Raw genomic sequence first — 14,854 nt, 5'->3', positions numbered from 1 at the left:
GTCACTGAGGGCAAGAGAAAAATGTTTCAAAACTGCAGTCACATATATAAAAATGTTGCTGATAAGCGAGATAAAGGCAAAAAAACGACCACTGAATTAGTAGCCTGGAAGTGAAATCTCAGTAGAGTAAGGAAAACAGAAGTCCAACTGATAGGCCTGAAGAGACAATGTGAGGTAAGTAAATAGAGAGAACAACTGGAGAGAATTCTTTTAAGAAGTTTGGCTACAAATGGGAGAAGAGAAATGTGATAGCTAGAGAAGAAAAACGTAGTTGAAGTAAATGGACACTAAATTTAGCTAAATGGTTTTAGCTAAATAGGTCACCAACATAGTCTGACGAGTAAGAAAGGCAAACTACAACTAAATTCTTATAGTATGTCTTTATACAAAAAAAGATGAACATCAAAACAATATATTTCTTAAGAGTGCTCATACATACTTAATGCAGAGAAATAGATTTGACAGGCTATATAGCAAATAGCAGTGGCGACCTATGGAGGGGGGTGGGAACTGAGACTGGCTTTGGTCACCAACAGGATTTTTGTCTTTAATTTGTAAATTTTTACAAGGCAATGTATTCATTCGCCATGTAAAATTAACAGATACATTTTTAAAGGATATAAAACAATGTAAATGGTATATGATGACAATATAAAATATAAACCCAGTATGACTAAAGAGATATGACAACAAAATGTAAGATGTGACCCAGGACTGAATCCTAAACAAATGAACAAACAAAAAAAACCCCACAATTTTTTCCTTTTGTTGTAAAGGACATTCGTTAAGACAAATGGCACAATTTGAATAAGGCCAGTAGACTATATATCATAGTATTATATCAATTTTAATTCCTAATTTGTTAACTGTACTGTTATACAAAAGAATGTTCTTGTTTTTAGGAAACACATAGTGTATTTAAATGTAAAGGGGCACCAGGTCTGCAACTGATCCTCAATTGTTCCAGGGTTGGGGGGCGGGAATATATATATACACACATGTATGCAGAGAATGGGTAAGGAAAAAAGGCGGGGAGTGAGGGGGAGAATTGAATAAGAAATGAGTGAAAAACCTGAAGTAGTAAAAAGCTGACATTTGGGGAATCTGGGTGAAGGATACATGGAAATTCTTGTACTATTTTCACAACTTTTCTGTAAGTCTGAAACTACATATTTTCAAAAAGTTAAAATAAAGAAAAACACTTGTACTTTGGTTTGGTTATCTACCAAAGCTGAACTTTTACATAGCACATGACCAAGTGATACTACTCCTAAGTATGAAATGAAAACATACATCCACACAGAAACTTGCACACGGATATTCACAGCAGTATTAATCATTACAGTGAAAAAGTGGAAACAAGCTAAAGGGATAAAATGCGGTATACATAATTGAATCTTATATAGCAATAAAATATGAAGTACTGATGCATGCTACAACTAAGACGAATCTAGAAAACATGCTAAGTGAATAAAGCCAAACACAAAAGACCACATATAATTTTACTTATTCAAAATGCCAAGAATAGGCAAATCCATAGAGATAGAAACTAGGCTAGTCATTGTCCAGGGTGTGGGAGGTTGGAGAAAATGGGATACGTAGGGTTATTTTTTGGGAGGAGTGTGGGGGATGGGTAAGGAAATTAGGTAATGAAAATATTCCAAAATTGACTGTAGTGATGGCTATGTAATTGTGAATACATTAAAAATCAAAACCATTGACCTACTTTAAGAGAGTAAAATGTATGTCATGTGAATTACATCTCGATAAAGCTCAATTACTAAGAAAAAATTCATAGCAACCCTATTTTTAATGACTGCAAATTAGAAACAACCCAAATGTCCACCAATGGTTAAAACAAACAAACTACGGTATAATCACAGGACGGAATGCGATACAGCTACAATTACATAAAACAATGTAGATTAACTTCACAAAATGTTGAGCAAAATAAGCCAGCCACAAAGGAGTATATATATATATATGATTCTATATATTAAAGTTCAAAATAGGGCAAACCTAATCTATGATGTTAGAAGTCAGGACAGTGGTTACCCTTGGGAAAGGGACTGGTAATGATTAGAAGGGGACATAAGAAGCTTTGGGATTGTGATAATGCTCTTTTTCACAAAGTGATTAAACAAGTGTTATCACTTTGTGAAAATTCATAAAGCTGTTCACATCCATGTGCACTTTTCTACATGCATATTTCAATTAAAAGCTTACATTAACAACAACAAAAACCATGAACCTATGCATAATATGACTGAAAATAACTCAAAATACATTGCATCTGGGTAATAGTGCAATGGATGAATTCCCCTCCTCTATCTTTCCCTGTCTAAAAAATTTAAAAATAAACATAAACTATGTCAAAACTTTATATATGTTACACATATTACTTTTCAAAATATTTCATAATTTTTAAAAAACGTGCAGAAAAATATTAAGTGCAAAAGAAAGAAGCTTAGGAAGTCAGTCAGATGACTGGTCTCAAAACAAATTACCAACCATTAATTTGTCACTTTTCATTACCTTTTTTGGTCATTAAAAGGGGAACTTCATCATATATTACAAATATATCATGGTTATAAAATAGCTGAAGAGGAACTTTTAAATAAGAATATTAATGGGGACATGTACAGATGAGACACTTAAAAACTATGCCTTTAAGTGAGTTATTTTCCTCAAACTAAAACTTAAAAAAAATTTTTTTAATAAAAATTAAAAAATTTCATGCTAAATTACAAAAAAACATGTCTGCAACAGATTGATGTATCATATGACAAGTTTGAAGTTTCAGTCCCTAAGGTCTGTCTTGGCATTTATCACCCCAGACTTTCCTCTATGTATGAAAAGAACCTAAATTTTTTTATTTTCCTTTTTTCAGGCAAGGCATTACCATCCCCACACCACCTCCCCATTTCTTACAATCCATTTAATTTCCAATCAAAATAGAAAGATTAATGAGACTGGAAAATAACTGAGAAAGTATCATTAAATTAGAAAATATAATCAAAATAATCTAATAATGTGAAAGATTTTTTAAATACACTGCAATTACACTTAGTGGGGACAATACAAGAGTAATTTAAGCCTTAAACAGTTATTTTTCTTAAACTTTAAGGTAGTTTTCATCCCTTATGATCTGCCTAATGTGACAAACCACTTTTTAGTCACAAACACAACAAAGTCATAGAACCACAAAGTGTTAGGAAAAAATGCTGAGTGATCACTTACCATATAGTAACCAGTATGATAGCCACTCATGTACCAAGATATTAACATACTTCCCAAAGCATCAGCATCATCAAGAGAATCTGGACATATAGGAGGAGGTGGGGGAATTATCTGGAAATGGAGAAAAATATATGTTAAAATTAATAAGCAAAAATGTGAAGTCTGGAGACCCATTTTATGGAGAGAATGCTAAATGTTAGTTGTATCTTTCCTTACATCCATGTCATGTATTTAAACTTTTATTTTTTTTAAATTTTTAAAAAATATTTTTTAAAGCCTACAGTACCTGGTATTCCTAAGTGGTCTCCCAACTAAGTATTAACCAGGCCTGATCATGCTTAGCTTCTAAATTTTTTTTTAAATCTGACATTTGTAGAAAGACAACCAGTAACAACACAAGACTAACAAAATTATAGAGTCCAAAGACAATAAGTCATGTCAAATGTTTGAATTTTGCTTTGATTAGAACTGTTTTTCTGTTCCTTTATTGAAGGTATGGGTAAAAGACCAAACATGAATACTTTGATAGTTTTCCTCAAAAAATACTCACACAGCATTTTAGAAAAAAGTCTTAGGTAGAACATCTGATCTGCTCCCATCCCAATGCACACACTTTGCCAAAAAGTGCCTTTGAACCTAGCCCACTGCTGTTATCTAAAAGTCTACCATTAGATATCCAGATAGTCCACATCGTCAGAAGCTAACATCTAAGCATATCTGGAAGGGCAAAAACACAAATCCTTATGTGCAATATAATTAAATCCTTTCAAGTAGGAGCTACCTGCCTATAGAATAACATGCGACTCTGCCAAGAAAGAAGCAGGGGGTAAGAGTTGAGGTTATAAGAGGAATGAGTCTGGGTAGCAGAAGGGCATTAAAAAAAAACCCAAGGCTTAGTTCAAATTTTTACCCATTAGAACCTGGCCCAAGGGATGGTCTAAAATGGTATTTCCTAATTACCATACTACGTATAAAAGCAGTGTTTAATCTAAATTCTTTTGCACTTACTGGTGGTCCAGAAGGAAATGGAGGCAGCCAGCATGACAGGAAGTGTGGTGGTGGTGGTGGCGGTGGCGGTGGTGGTGGGCCACTGAATTTTAGACCTGGCTATAAAAAAGTATTTCAAAGGAAGATTAATTCACCCATTTTAATATAAAAGGATGAAAAAAGATTAAATGCCAAAAGAATTAAAATAACTGCCCAGAATATCTATATTAACATATTAGATTAAATAGAGTTGCATGTACCAAATACTGAGGTCAAATAGACTAATAAATCTTGATTTTTCTCATTCCATTTCTATGCACATTCAGGAAGTAAAACAAAAGAAAGATTTTTAATTACCTAATAAACCAAGAGAGTGTAATTTAGCAATATACTTCAATCATTAACTAAATTGCATAATTTTTATTTTTCAATTAGAGTTGACATTCGATACTATTTTATATTAGTTTCAAGTGTACAGCACAGTAGTTAGACATTTCTATAATATAGAAAGTATCCCCCTCGATTAGTCTCGTACCCACCTGGCACTATACATAGTTATTACGGCATCTTATTGTCTATATTCCCTACGCTGTACATCCCTGTACTCATGCCTGTAACTATTATATACTTACTAATTTGTACTTTTTACTCCCTTCACCATTTTCACTCAGCCACCCAACCCCTCAATTTTTTGAGGAACCTCCAAACTGTTTTGCACAGCGGCTGTGCCAATTCGCAATCCCACCATCGGTGCACAGGTACCCTTTTCTACATCCTCAGCAATACTTGTTTCTTGATTTACTGATGATGTAAGGTGATATCTTATTGTAGTTTTAATTTGCATTTCTCTGATAATTAGTGATGTTGCGCATCTTTTTGTATAATCTCTTTATGGATAGCCTTTTAGTAGTTACATAGGCTAACTTAGAGCATGTATTGTAAAAATTAGTAAACCTCTCACTCAAGAAAAATCAGTCCCCTGAGACCAACGAAACATGGTATCTCTCTATATATATCTACATATCTATCTATATATGTGTAAATTAAGAGATTTGATCATTCTATAAACTGTAATATAATGTAAACTTCAAGAATGATCTCACAGATAACAAGTTTTAATAAGTCATACTTGATTTTTTGAGTTTTAAAATTACTATTGACTGAATACCATAACTTCCAGTAAAGATATCACTGCTTTATACAAAACAACTAGACAGGGATATATTTACTTTAGGTTTTAACATGATAAAACTTAAAACATAAATCTTTTAAAATTTGATTACTTATAGCCAAAAGAATTATAAGTGAAAACATTTGCATTTTATTCTAAAACAATCTGGGAGCTCCTTAGGATTTTATCTTATTAAATGCAAATACTACATTCTCTTCCAATTTTTATATATCTTATACAAGTGACTTGGGGAACTATAGTACAACACTCAGTTGATAAAATATACTTTCTAACTTAAGTTCACTACATTAGTTTAACACCACATAAAGTAATTGGAAAAGCCTTTCATTATATACTATGCTGCATTACTATCTTATTTCCTTTTCAAAGAATTTTTAATTATGTATTTATAAAATTTACAGAAAGCTACAAAAGTTTCATGGGGAAAGCTACAATTCTCTTACTGGAGGGGTCAAATGTTCCAATATTAACTACACTCTGGTAAACTTTTTCTGTGCAGAAGTTACCTTTCCTGGTCCCAGTCCTGATCCTGGCATAGGGGGTGGTGGAGGGAGAAAAGAGTTCCATGGAGCAGCCTTTGGCTTGATGTTATTCGGTTTATTTCCAGGAGACCTAGAGGAGGTCTCACTTTCATCTGTTGAAAGTTGACTTTCATTTTCATTCTTTAAAAAGAAAAAATTCATGCATTTTTGTTATATGGGTATCATTAAGAAAAACATAATCCCTCAGTGGATCAAACTGACAGCTAGTTATACTGTTTCTCATCTAGTCCCTCAAGAATTCTATATCTTTGGTATCCTTACCTCTTGAGCATTCTGTTCTGTATCATTAGCTACTTCAGACGTTGGGGAAAGTAGATCAGATAGATTTTGCTCCTCTCTATTTCCATATCCAGTGTAAACTACAACACAAGTTTCTCTCTTAAAATCAACTGAAGCAATGGTAGCTGGGTAAACACAGCCGTCTTCTGACCAAATGGCAGAACATTTGTCACCAACTTTCCACTATAAAAAAAAACAAAATGAAAGATACACACACACCTTTCTTTTAATGAGGGTAAACAATAAGAGTGTTAGGTGGGGTAGAGTGGGAGTGGACGGGATAGTCTCCAGTTAACTAATCCAGAAGGCATAATAAAACAGTGAAAAAGACTTGCAGCCAAAAATACATAAATTTGAATTCCAATATAAATATAATTCTGTAATTAATATAATCATGCATATAACTTCTGCCATTTTTATAATTGTGGACAAGTTTCTTTTTCTCTTTATTTCTATTAAGTGGATATAATATGTAATATAATCTACCTCACTGATGTGTCATGAGGAATAGAAAAAAGGGAATGCGTGTAAGCGTCCAGCATCCTGACCTGGCACATGGAAATGCTTAACAAATATTAGCTCTCTTCTCCATTGGAAATGATGAAACTAAAGCAACTAATGAGACACCAAAATACTTAGCTTCTAAGTCTACTGTTTTAAATAGCAGAAATGACTTTACCTAGAATTTTTGGTTCCTGGGTATTAATGGTTTTAGGGCTTTTAAAGGACAAAAAGGATACCCATCTATCCGGTTTAAGAATAAAACACTGCCAATTCAGTTTAAGGCCCTCAGGTACTCCTCCAAAACAGCACTGCCTTCTTTCCCCTCCCTCCTACATAAGGTAAACACTGTCCTGAATTTAGTGTTTATCATTCCTACCCAATTCTTTATACTTCTATTTACATGCATGTTCCTAAACAATAGAAAGTTTAATAGTTGTTTTAGAAATTTTATTATTACATGTCAATGGAAAACCCTACTAATCATTTAAGTTAAAGATATTTTACACTATTTAATAAAAACAGTATGAAGAAATTCTTTAAAGTTAAATCTGTGTTGTAAAATAACCTGCTTCAAGGGAGTTGTGGTATTCCTTTTTTGGCTTTTATTCTTCTTAGCAGGTTTTCTTTTAGGTGTGCCTTTTGGTTTATCTGAAGCTTCAGAAATGTCTCCGTTCTTCAAAGCATGCTGTGGAAATATGAATAGAAATATACATGTTACAGGATGATAAAGAAAATGTAACAATATAACTCAGTTATTATAAACTGGTCTCTAGGTCCCTCTTTTCACCATCCCACATGCTACAGAAACTGCCCCCAAAGGCATCATATAACTGATTATCAGTTCTGAAGACCCCTTTAATCAAGCTTCCTCCTTCTCAACCTTTCTGTAACATCAGACTCTGTTGATCTTCTTCTTGATACTCATGACATTTTGGATGACGATGTAGGGCCACAATGCTTTTATTACTTCTCTGATCATGTCTTAAACTTGGGCATTCCCAACAAAATTTGGCCATCCTTCTTTACCTGATTATAACGATCTATTCTCATTACTTCAATTATAATCTCTATACACACTTCCAAAGCTATTATCCAGCTCTGACTTTTCTTAGTTCAACATTTCCAATTACCAATTTCATATCTTCATATCTACCTCAAACTCAATAAAACTAAAAGTAAACTAATTTTTCCTCCAATCAGTTCTTTTCCTCTATTTGGACTACTTCCCCCTATGATATCACCAATCCCATCCCACATTAAGCCCCACTTTAATCTGCATTTTATAGAACTCTCTTGGTAACCCTGAATTAGTACACTTCTAGTCTCAGTGTATACTGGAAAGCATGATACTGACAAATTTAAAACTTAGCTTCAAAGATGGTATACAAGCTTGATCTTTTTTTATCTTAAGTTACAGGATGACTATGGGAAGGATGTGGACTCTATGCTTGGTGTTCTGTATGAGTACATGCTCTCTGCCTAGACTATTGATGGTTTACACATGGTGCTCAATAAGACTAAATGTCTCTGACAGTAGGTAAAGTAATAATGTTGGACAACTGTATGAAAGTCTTATTTGGGCCTCAAAACCAGAATATACCCTCTAGAAGAACTGTATCTTCCTACCAACGGGAACACTTGACTTGACACCCAACTTACTGGCTTTGGGGAAGATAAAGTTAATTTAACATATGTAAAACACTTAAAACAGTGCCTAGAATGTTGTAAACACTCTTTAAGTATTAATTACTGCACTACTGCTATTTATCATCATTTCAATAAAGGCTGGTTAAATATTTGAAAATTATAATTCAGAATGTCCACTTATCTGAATTAGAGGACTTCCAGAGTTCAAAGCAATGTAAACATACTAAAAGCAACATATGTTTAAAACTCAAATTGCCTCTGTCAAAGGGATGACAGGCTACCTACCAACTTCTAAAAGAAGATATCTAATTTAACTAACCCATATTATCTTTTAATCTTCAAAATTAGAACTGAATCATATGGATGCTTTACTGTATGTCATCCATTTTTCTCCCAAGTGAATAACATGAGGAAATAAGGAAAAGAATTAAGCGTTTCATACCTTAAATGAAGCCACGGCTTTATCGTACGCTTTTATCAATGCTGTGTCATCCCAAATGTCAGAATCATCACTCTGGGAGGGGTAAAAAATAAAAAGAATGTTTGGTTGGATAGGTTTCATTAAAAAAAGTATGCTAGTACCAAGAGTCATCTTAATCTGAACATAAAATTCAACGAATAGTGGGTATTTAAAAATCCTAAAAATAAACACAAGAAACATATCTGGCTTAGTTATTACATGACATTACCCTTAGGTTAGTTATATGTAAATGTTCTAAGAGGCATGCCGTGAAGTGAATGCTCCACAATTTAATTCCTATCCACCAGTCATAGTGGATCAGTTCAAGAGTAACTCACATTTCAATCTTTTCTAAAAGCATATAAAAGGTTTAGTTTGACAAACCAAGGATAAGATAAAGGATTTAGTTTTAGTGGGAAAACATCTGATATTAATCTGGAAAAGACCTAAAAATCATTCCTATTTTTGAATTAAATTTAATGAATGCTTAGTAGAGTTTAAATTTAATTCAATTAAAAACATTTTTGAGCACCCACTATCGACTAAATACTCATCATTGAGAGGCATGAAATCATGCCACCTCCTCACAAGAGAGTTTAATCAGGGATTTAAGACATATTGTCAGACAAAACAAAAAAAAAGAATAGCAAACAAGTATGATCAAATATTAAAATGTGAAATACAAATGTTTTAATTAAACAGAAATAAATCAATTTTCTCCAGTTCAAGATGATGACACAGAAGATCCTGAACTCAACAACTCCCACCAACATACTAAATTTATAGCTATGCAGAGTACAATTTTCTCTGAAAAAAAGCCTAAAGAATAGCTGAGTGACTTCCTACATACGGGACAAGCAAAAAAAAACCCCAACACTGAAGCAGTAGGAGGCTGAAACACAATCTCACTGTGAATCCCAACCCTGGTGCAGCAATCCACATTCAGGAGGGAGTTCAAGGCCTGAAGCTTCTCTCTGAAGAGCAAAGGCTCTAAACCTCATACTGTGCACCCTAATTTTTAAAACCTTTTCTGAGAGGTAAGCCCCCAAAATATCTAGCTTTGAAAGCCAAGGGGGGACTCAGGTCCATGAGATCCACAAGGTACAGGCTCTTAAAGGGCTAGAGTGCCTGGGCTCACCTGCTCCAGGACCAGTGCAGAAGATGCCAATTAAGAAACACACTTCACGCACCTAAGCCATTAGCCTAAGGATCAGGCATCTAATTCAATACACATCTAGAGGTCTGCTAGAATATGCTCCAGGGGCTGGGGCTGGGGCTGGGGCTGACAGGTGCTGTCTTTTTTTGCTCTCTGCTGTGCTCCAGCCAGCAGATGCCATCTTTGAGTTCTCTCTCTGCCAGGCTCAATATCACCAGACCTCTTACACACATCTAGCATTCCAGTTTTTACTTCTAGTTTCCTAGTTTTTGTACTGCTGCCCAGGGAATACTCCTTGCCTACCTATGTCTGGTGGCCGGGGGCCTTGCATTCCTGGGTCCCAAAGGACTATATCAATTGGAGAGATAGCTCTTGGTAGGCTAGCATCTCAAGGGCATTGCATGACAGTGGACTGAAACACACCCCCAGTCTTTCTGTGGAAAAGGCCTATTTCCTTGTCCAGAAAGTTCTGCCTAAGGGGCAGGCTTCTGGTTTGGCACACATCTAGGAACCTATGGAGATGCTCCCAGGGAGTGGAGGCAGGTGGACATAATCTTTGTGCTCTCCATCTGCCTTGCTCCAATTCACTGTTATCTTCTAGAAAGGAGCTTATACACTCATCTGGTACTCTGATTACTGCAACTTGAGCCCAGAGAAAACTTTAAGATGCAAAGTTTTGATGGCCAGTGGGGACTTACACTTCCTTCCCAGTGGCCAATATATATTTGCATACTTTAAGAGCTGCTGCCTGAGGGTCTGGCTTCCAATCAGCCTTAATTGAGATTCCTCCCCTTGAGACACTAAGTCTTTGAGCATACTTAAAGGTTAGAGAGACAATCAAAACCTGAGGCAAGGTTAAAAGTTAAGGTTCACCTAAATGAGGCCACTCCTTGATTTTAGGGAGAGGTGGCTGTTTAATGCACAGAAACCAACACAGAGTCAAGCAAAATGAAAAAATAGGGGAATAAGTTCCAAACAAACAAACAAAAACAAGATAAAAACCTCATAAACAAATCCTTAATGATAATGAAAATAAATGATGTACCTAACGAAGAGCTCAAAATAATAATGATGCTCACCAAACTCAGAAAAATGGATGCACACAGTGAGAACTGCAATAGATAGAAAATATAAGAAAGTAGCAAACAGAAATCACAGAGCTAAAGAATACAAGGACTGCACTGAAAAATATAATAGAGGGGTTCAACAACAGCCTGAACTAAAACAAAAGGCAGTGGAACATACCCCATCAAAGCAGCAAAAAGAAAAAAATGAAAAAAAGCTGAAGGCAGCTTAAGGACTTATGGGAGAACATCAAGAAGACAAACATTTTATTATAGGGATCCCAGGAGGAGAAAAAAGAGAGAAAGGAGAAGAAATCTTATTTGAAGAAATAATGGTTGAAAACTTCTCTAACAGACATCTAGATCCAGGAAGTCTAGAAAGTTCCAAAACAAATGAACCCAGAGAGACCCAAAACATATAATACTTAAAGTGTCAGAAGTTCAAGACAAGCAGAGAATTTTAAAAGCAAGAAAAGAAAAACAACTTGTTACATATACGGAAACTCCCATAAGGCTGTAAGATTTTTCAGCAGAAACTTTGTAGGCCAGAAGGAATGTCATGATATACTTAAAAGTGCTGAAAGAAAAAACCTCTAATCATGAGTACTCTTATTCACCAAAGTTACCATTCGGAATTAAAGGAAAGATAAAAAGTTTTATAGACAAGCAAAAGCTAAAGGAGTTCATAATCACTAAACCGGCCTTACAAGAAATGTTAAAAGGATTTCTTTAAGCTAAAAGGAAGAGTGAAATTTAGGAACAAAAAACATATGAAAGTATAAATCTGAAGATATTTACATAGTAAAGGTGGAGGATTAATCATTGATAAAACTACTATGAAGGTTAAAAGATAAAACAAAAACGACTGTAACTACATTAGTTAAGGAACGTAAAAGATAAAAAATGTAAAATGGGACATCGAAAACAAAATGTGGGGAAGGAGTACAAATGTAGAGCTTTAGAATGCATGCAAATCAAAGAAATCAACTTAAAATTGACAGTTATAAGTATTATTATAAGACTCATGGTAACCACAAAGTAAAAACCTATCATAAATACACAAAAGATAGAGAAACCTAAATATGCCACTAAAGAAAATCATTAAACCACAAAGGAAGAGAGCAAGAAAAGGTATAGAAACTACAAAAAAAAAAAAGTCAAAAAACAATTAACAAAATGGAAATAAGTATATACCTATCAATAATTACTTTAAATGTAAAAAGACTAAATTCTCCAATATAAAGACACAGAGAGGTTAAACAGGTAAAAAAAGAAAAAAAAAAAAAAAAAAACAAGGCCCATCTATCTATATGCTGCCTATAAGATAACCACTTCAGATGTAAGAACACACACAGAACGAAAGTAAAGGAATGGAAAAAGATATTCTATGCAACCAGAAATCAAAAGAAAATGGTGGTACCTGTACTTATTTCATTCAAAATAGACTTTAATACAGAGACTGTAATAAGAGACAAGGACATGACAAAGGATAAAGGGGTCAATCCAACAGGAAGATATTCTAAGATTTATGCACACAAGAGTACCTAACTATTTAAGACAAATATTGACAGCTATCAAGGCAGATATAAACAAAAATAGTAGGGAACTTTAATACTTCAATTTCATCAATGCATAGACCATCCAGACAGAAAATGAATAAGGAAACATCGACCTTAAACAACTCGTTATATCAGATGGATAGAACATATACACAAAACATGTCATCCAAATGCAACAGAACACATGTTTTTCCCAAGTACATATGGAACATTCTCTAAGATATAACATATGTCAGAGCACAAAACAAGTTTTAATGAATTTAAGATTAAAATCATATAAAGCATCTTTTTTGGCCACATGGATGAAAACAGAAATTACAAGAAAAAAATTTTAAAATTCACAAATTTGTGGAGATTAAGAAGCATGTATTGAACAACTAATGGATCAAAGAAGAAATCAAAAGAGAAATAAAAAATACTTTGAGACTAATTAAAATGGAAATACAATATACCAAAACTTGTGGGACACAGCAAAATCAGTTCTAAGCAAGAAGTTCATAATGTAAATGCCTATATCAAGAAACAAAACCTCGAATAACCTAAATTTACACCTCAAGGACACAGAAAAATAAAAAATGAAAACCAAATTTAGACGGAAGGAAATGAAGATCAGAATGGAAATAAAATAAAACTAAAAGACAAAAGAACAATAAACTGAAGAACTGATTCTTTGAGAAGATAAACAAAATTGACCAATATTTAGATGGACTTACAAAGAAAAAAAATGACTCAAATAAATATAATAATAAATGAAAGCAGAGACATCACAACTGATACTACAGAAATACAAAGGCTCATAAGAAACTACAAATTTGACAACCTAGAAGAAATGGGTAAATCCCTAGGAACATACCCCTACCAAAAATGAATTGTAGAAAAACTGAAAAACTAGACAGACCAATTACTAGTAATACGATTGAATTACTAATCAAAAATCTTCCAACAAACAAAAATCCTGGACCAGATAGCTTCACTGGTGAATTCTACTAAACAATCAAATAAGAATTAATACCAATCCTTAAACTCTTCCAAAAAAGTAGAAGAGGAAGAAACATTTCCAAACTCATTTCACCAGGTCAACATTACTCTGATACTAAACCAAACAAGGACCCCGCTAGGAAAGAAAATAGGCTAATATCCGTGATGAATATAGATGCAAAGATCCTCAACAAATTATTAGCAAACTAAATTCAACGATACATTAAAAGGATTATACAACATGACCAAGTGGGATTTATATCAGGAATGCAAAGATAGTTTAACATCTGCAAATCAATGTTATGCATATTAGCAAAATGAAGAATAAAAATCATATGGTCATCTCAATAAATGCAGAAAAAGCATTTGACAAATTCATTCATTTATAATAAATATTCTCAAGAAAATGGGTATAAAGAGATTGTACTTCAACGTAGGCCACATACGACAAGCCCACAGCTAACGCCATACTCAATGGTGAAAAGCTATCTTATTCTAAGATAAGGAACAAGAGAAGAATGCCCATTCTCACCACTTTTATTCTGCATAGCATTGAAAGTCATAGCCAAAGAAAAAGAAATAAAAGACATCCTATTTGGAAACAAAGAAGTCAAACTGTCACTATTTGCACATAACACATATATAGAAAGCCCTAAAGACTCCACCAATAAACTAGTAGAACAAATAAATGAATTCAGTAAAGTAGCAGGATACAAAATCAATATATGAAAATCCGTTGTGTTCCTATTCACTATTAATGAAGTATCAGAAATTTAAAAGTAAAAGAAATTTAAAAAACAATCTCATTTACAATTACATCAAAAAGAATAAAATACCTAGAGATAAATTTAACCGAGGTGAAAGACCTGTACACTGAAACCTATGACATTAATGAAGTAATTAAAGAAGACAAAAATAAATGGAAAGATATTCCATTCCCACAGGTTGGAAGAATATTATTATTATTATCATTAGGAAGAATATTATTAAAATACCCACTTACCCAAAGCAATCTACAGAGTCAATGCAATTCCTATCAAAATTCCAAAACATGTATGGGACCACAAAAGGCCCCCAACAGCCAAACCAAGAAACACAAAAGGCCAAACCAAGAAAAACAAAGCTGGTGGCATCATATGCTCTGATTTCAAACTATATTACAAACCTACAGTAATCAAAACAGTATAGTACTGGCATGTAAAATAGATACATGTCAATGGAAGAGAATTGAGCCCAGAAATAAACC

General features: G+C 33.8%; 1 protein-coding gene across 4 annotated transcripts in view; it reads right to left on the bottom strand.

Annotated features, from left to right (window-relative positions):
• LOC107498710 (survival motor neuron protein) overlaps positions 1 to 14,854 on the bottom strand; it is a 40,798-nt gene that overhangs the window by 22,000 nt on the left and 3,944 nt on the right. For all 4 annotated transcript variants that reach the window (XM_036226220.1, XM_016122146.2, XM_016122145.2 and 1 more), the window contains exons 2-7: positions 8,834 to 8,905; positions 7,310 to 7,429; positions 6,223 to 6,423; positions 5,926 to 6,081; positions 4,249 to 4,347; positions 3,241 to 3,351 (exon numbers count right to left, since the gene is read on the bottom strand). In XM_036226220.1, coding sequence (XP_036082113.1) covers positions 3,241 to 3,351; positions 4,249 to 4,347; positions 5,926 to 6,081; positions 6,223 to 6,423; positions 7,310 to 7,429; positions 8,834 to 8,905 — 759 coding nt within the window. The remainder of the gene's footprint in view (positions 1 to 3,240; positions 3,352 to 4,248; positions 4,348 to 5,925; positions 6,082 to 6,222; positions 6,424 to 7,309; positions 7,430 to 8,833; positions 8,906 to 14,854) is intronic.

This window comes from Rousettus aegyptiacus, unplaced genomic scaffold (genome assembly GCF_014176215.1).
Source record: "Rousettus aegyptiacus isolate mRouAeg1 unplaced genomic scaffold, mRouAeg1.p scaffold_m13_p_8, whole genome shotgun sequence".
In the NCBI taxonomy this organism is placed as follows: Eukaryota; Metazoa; Chordata; class Mammalia; order Chiroptera; family Pteropodidae; genus Rousettus; species Rousettus aegyptiacus.
This window is presented reverse-complemented; position numbering and strand designations above follow the sequence as displayed.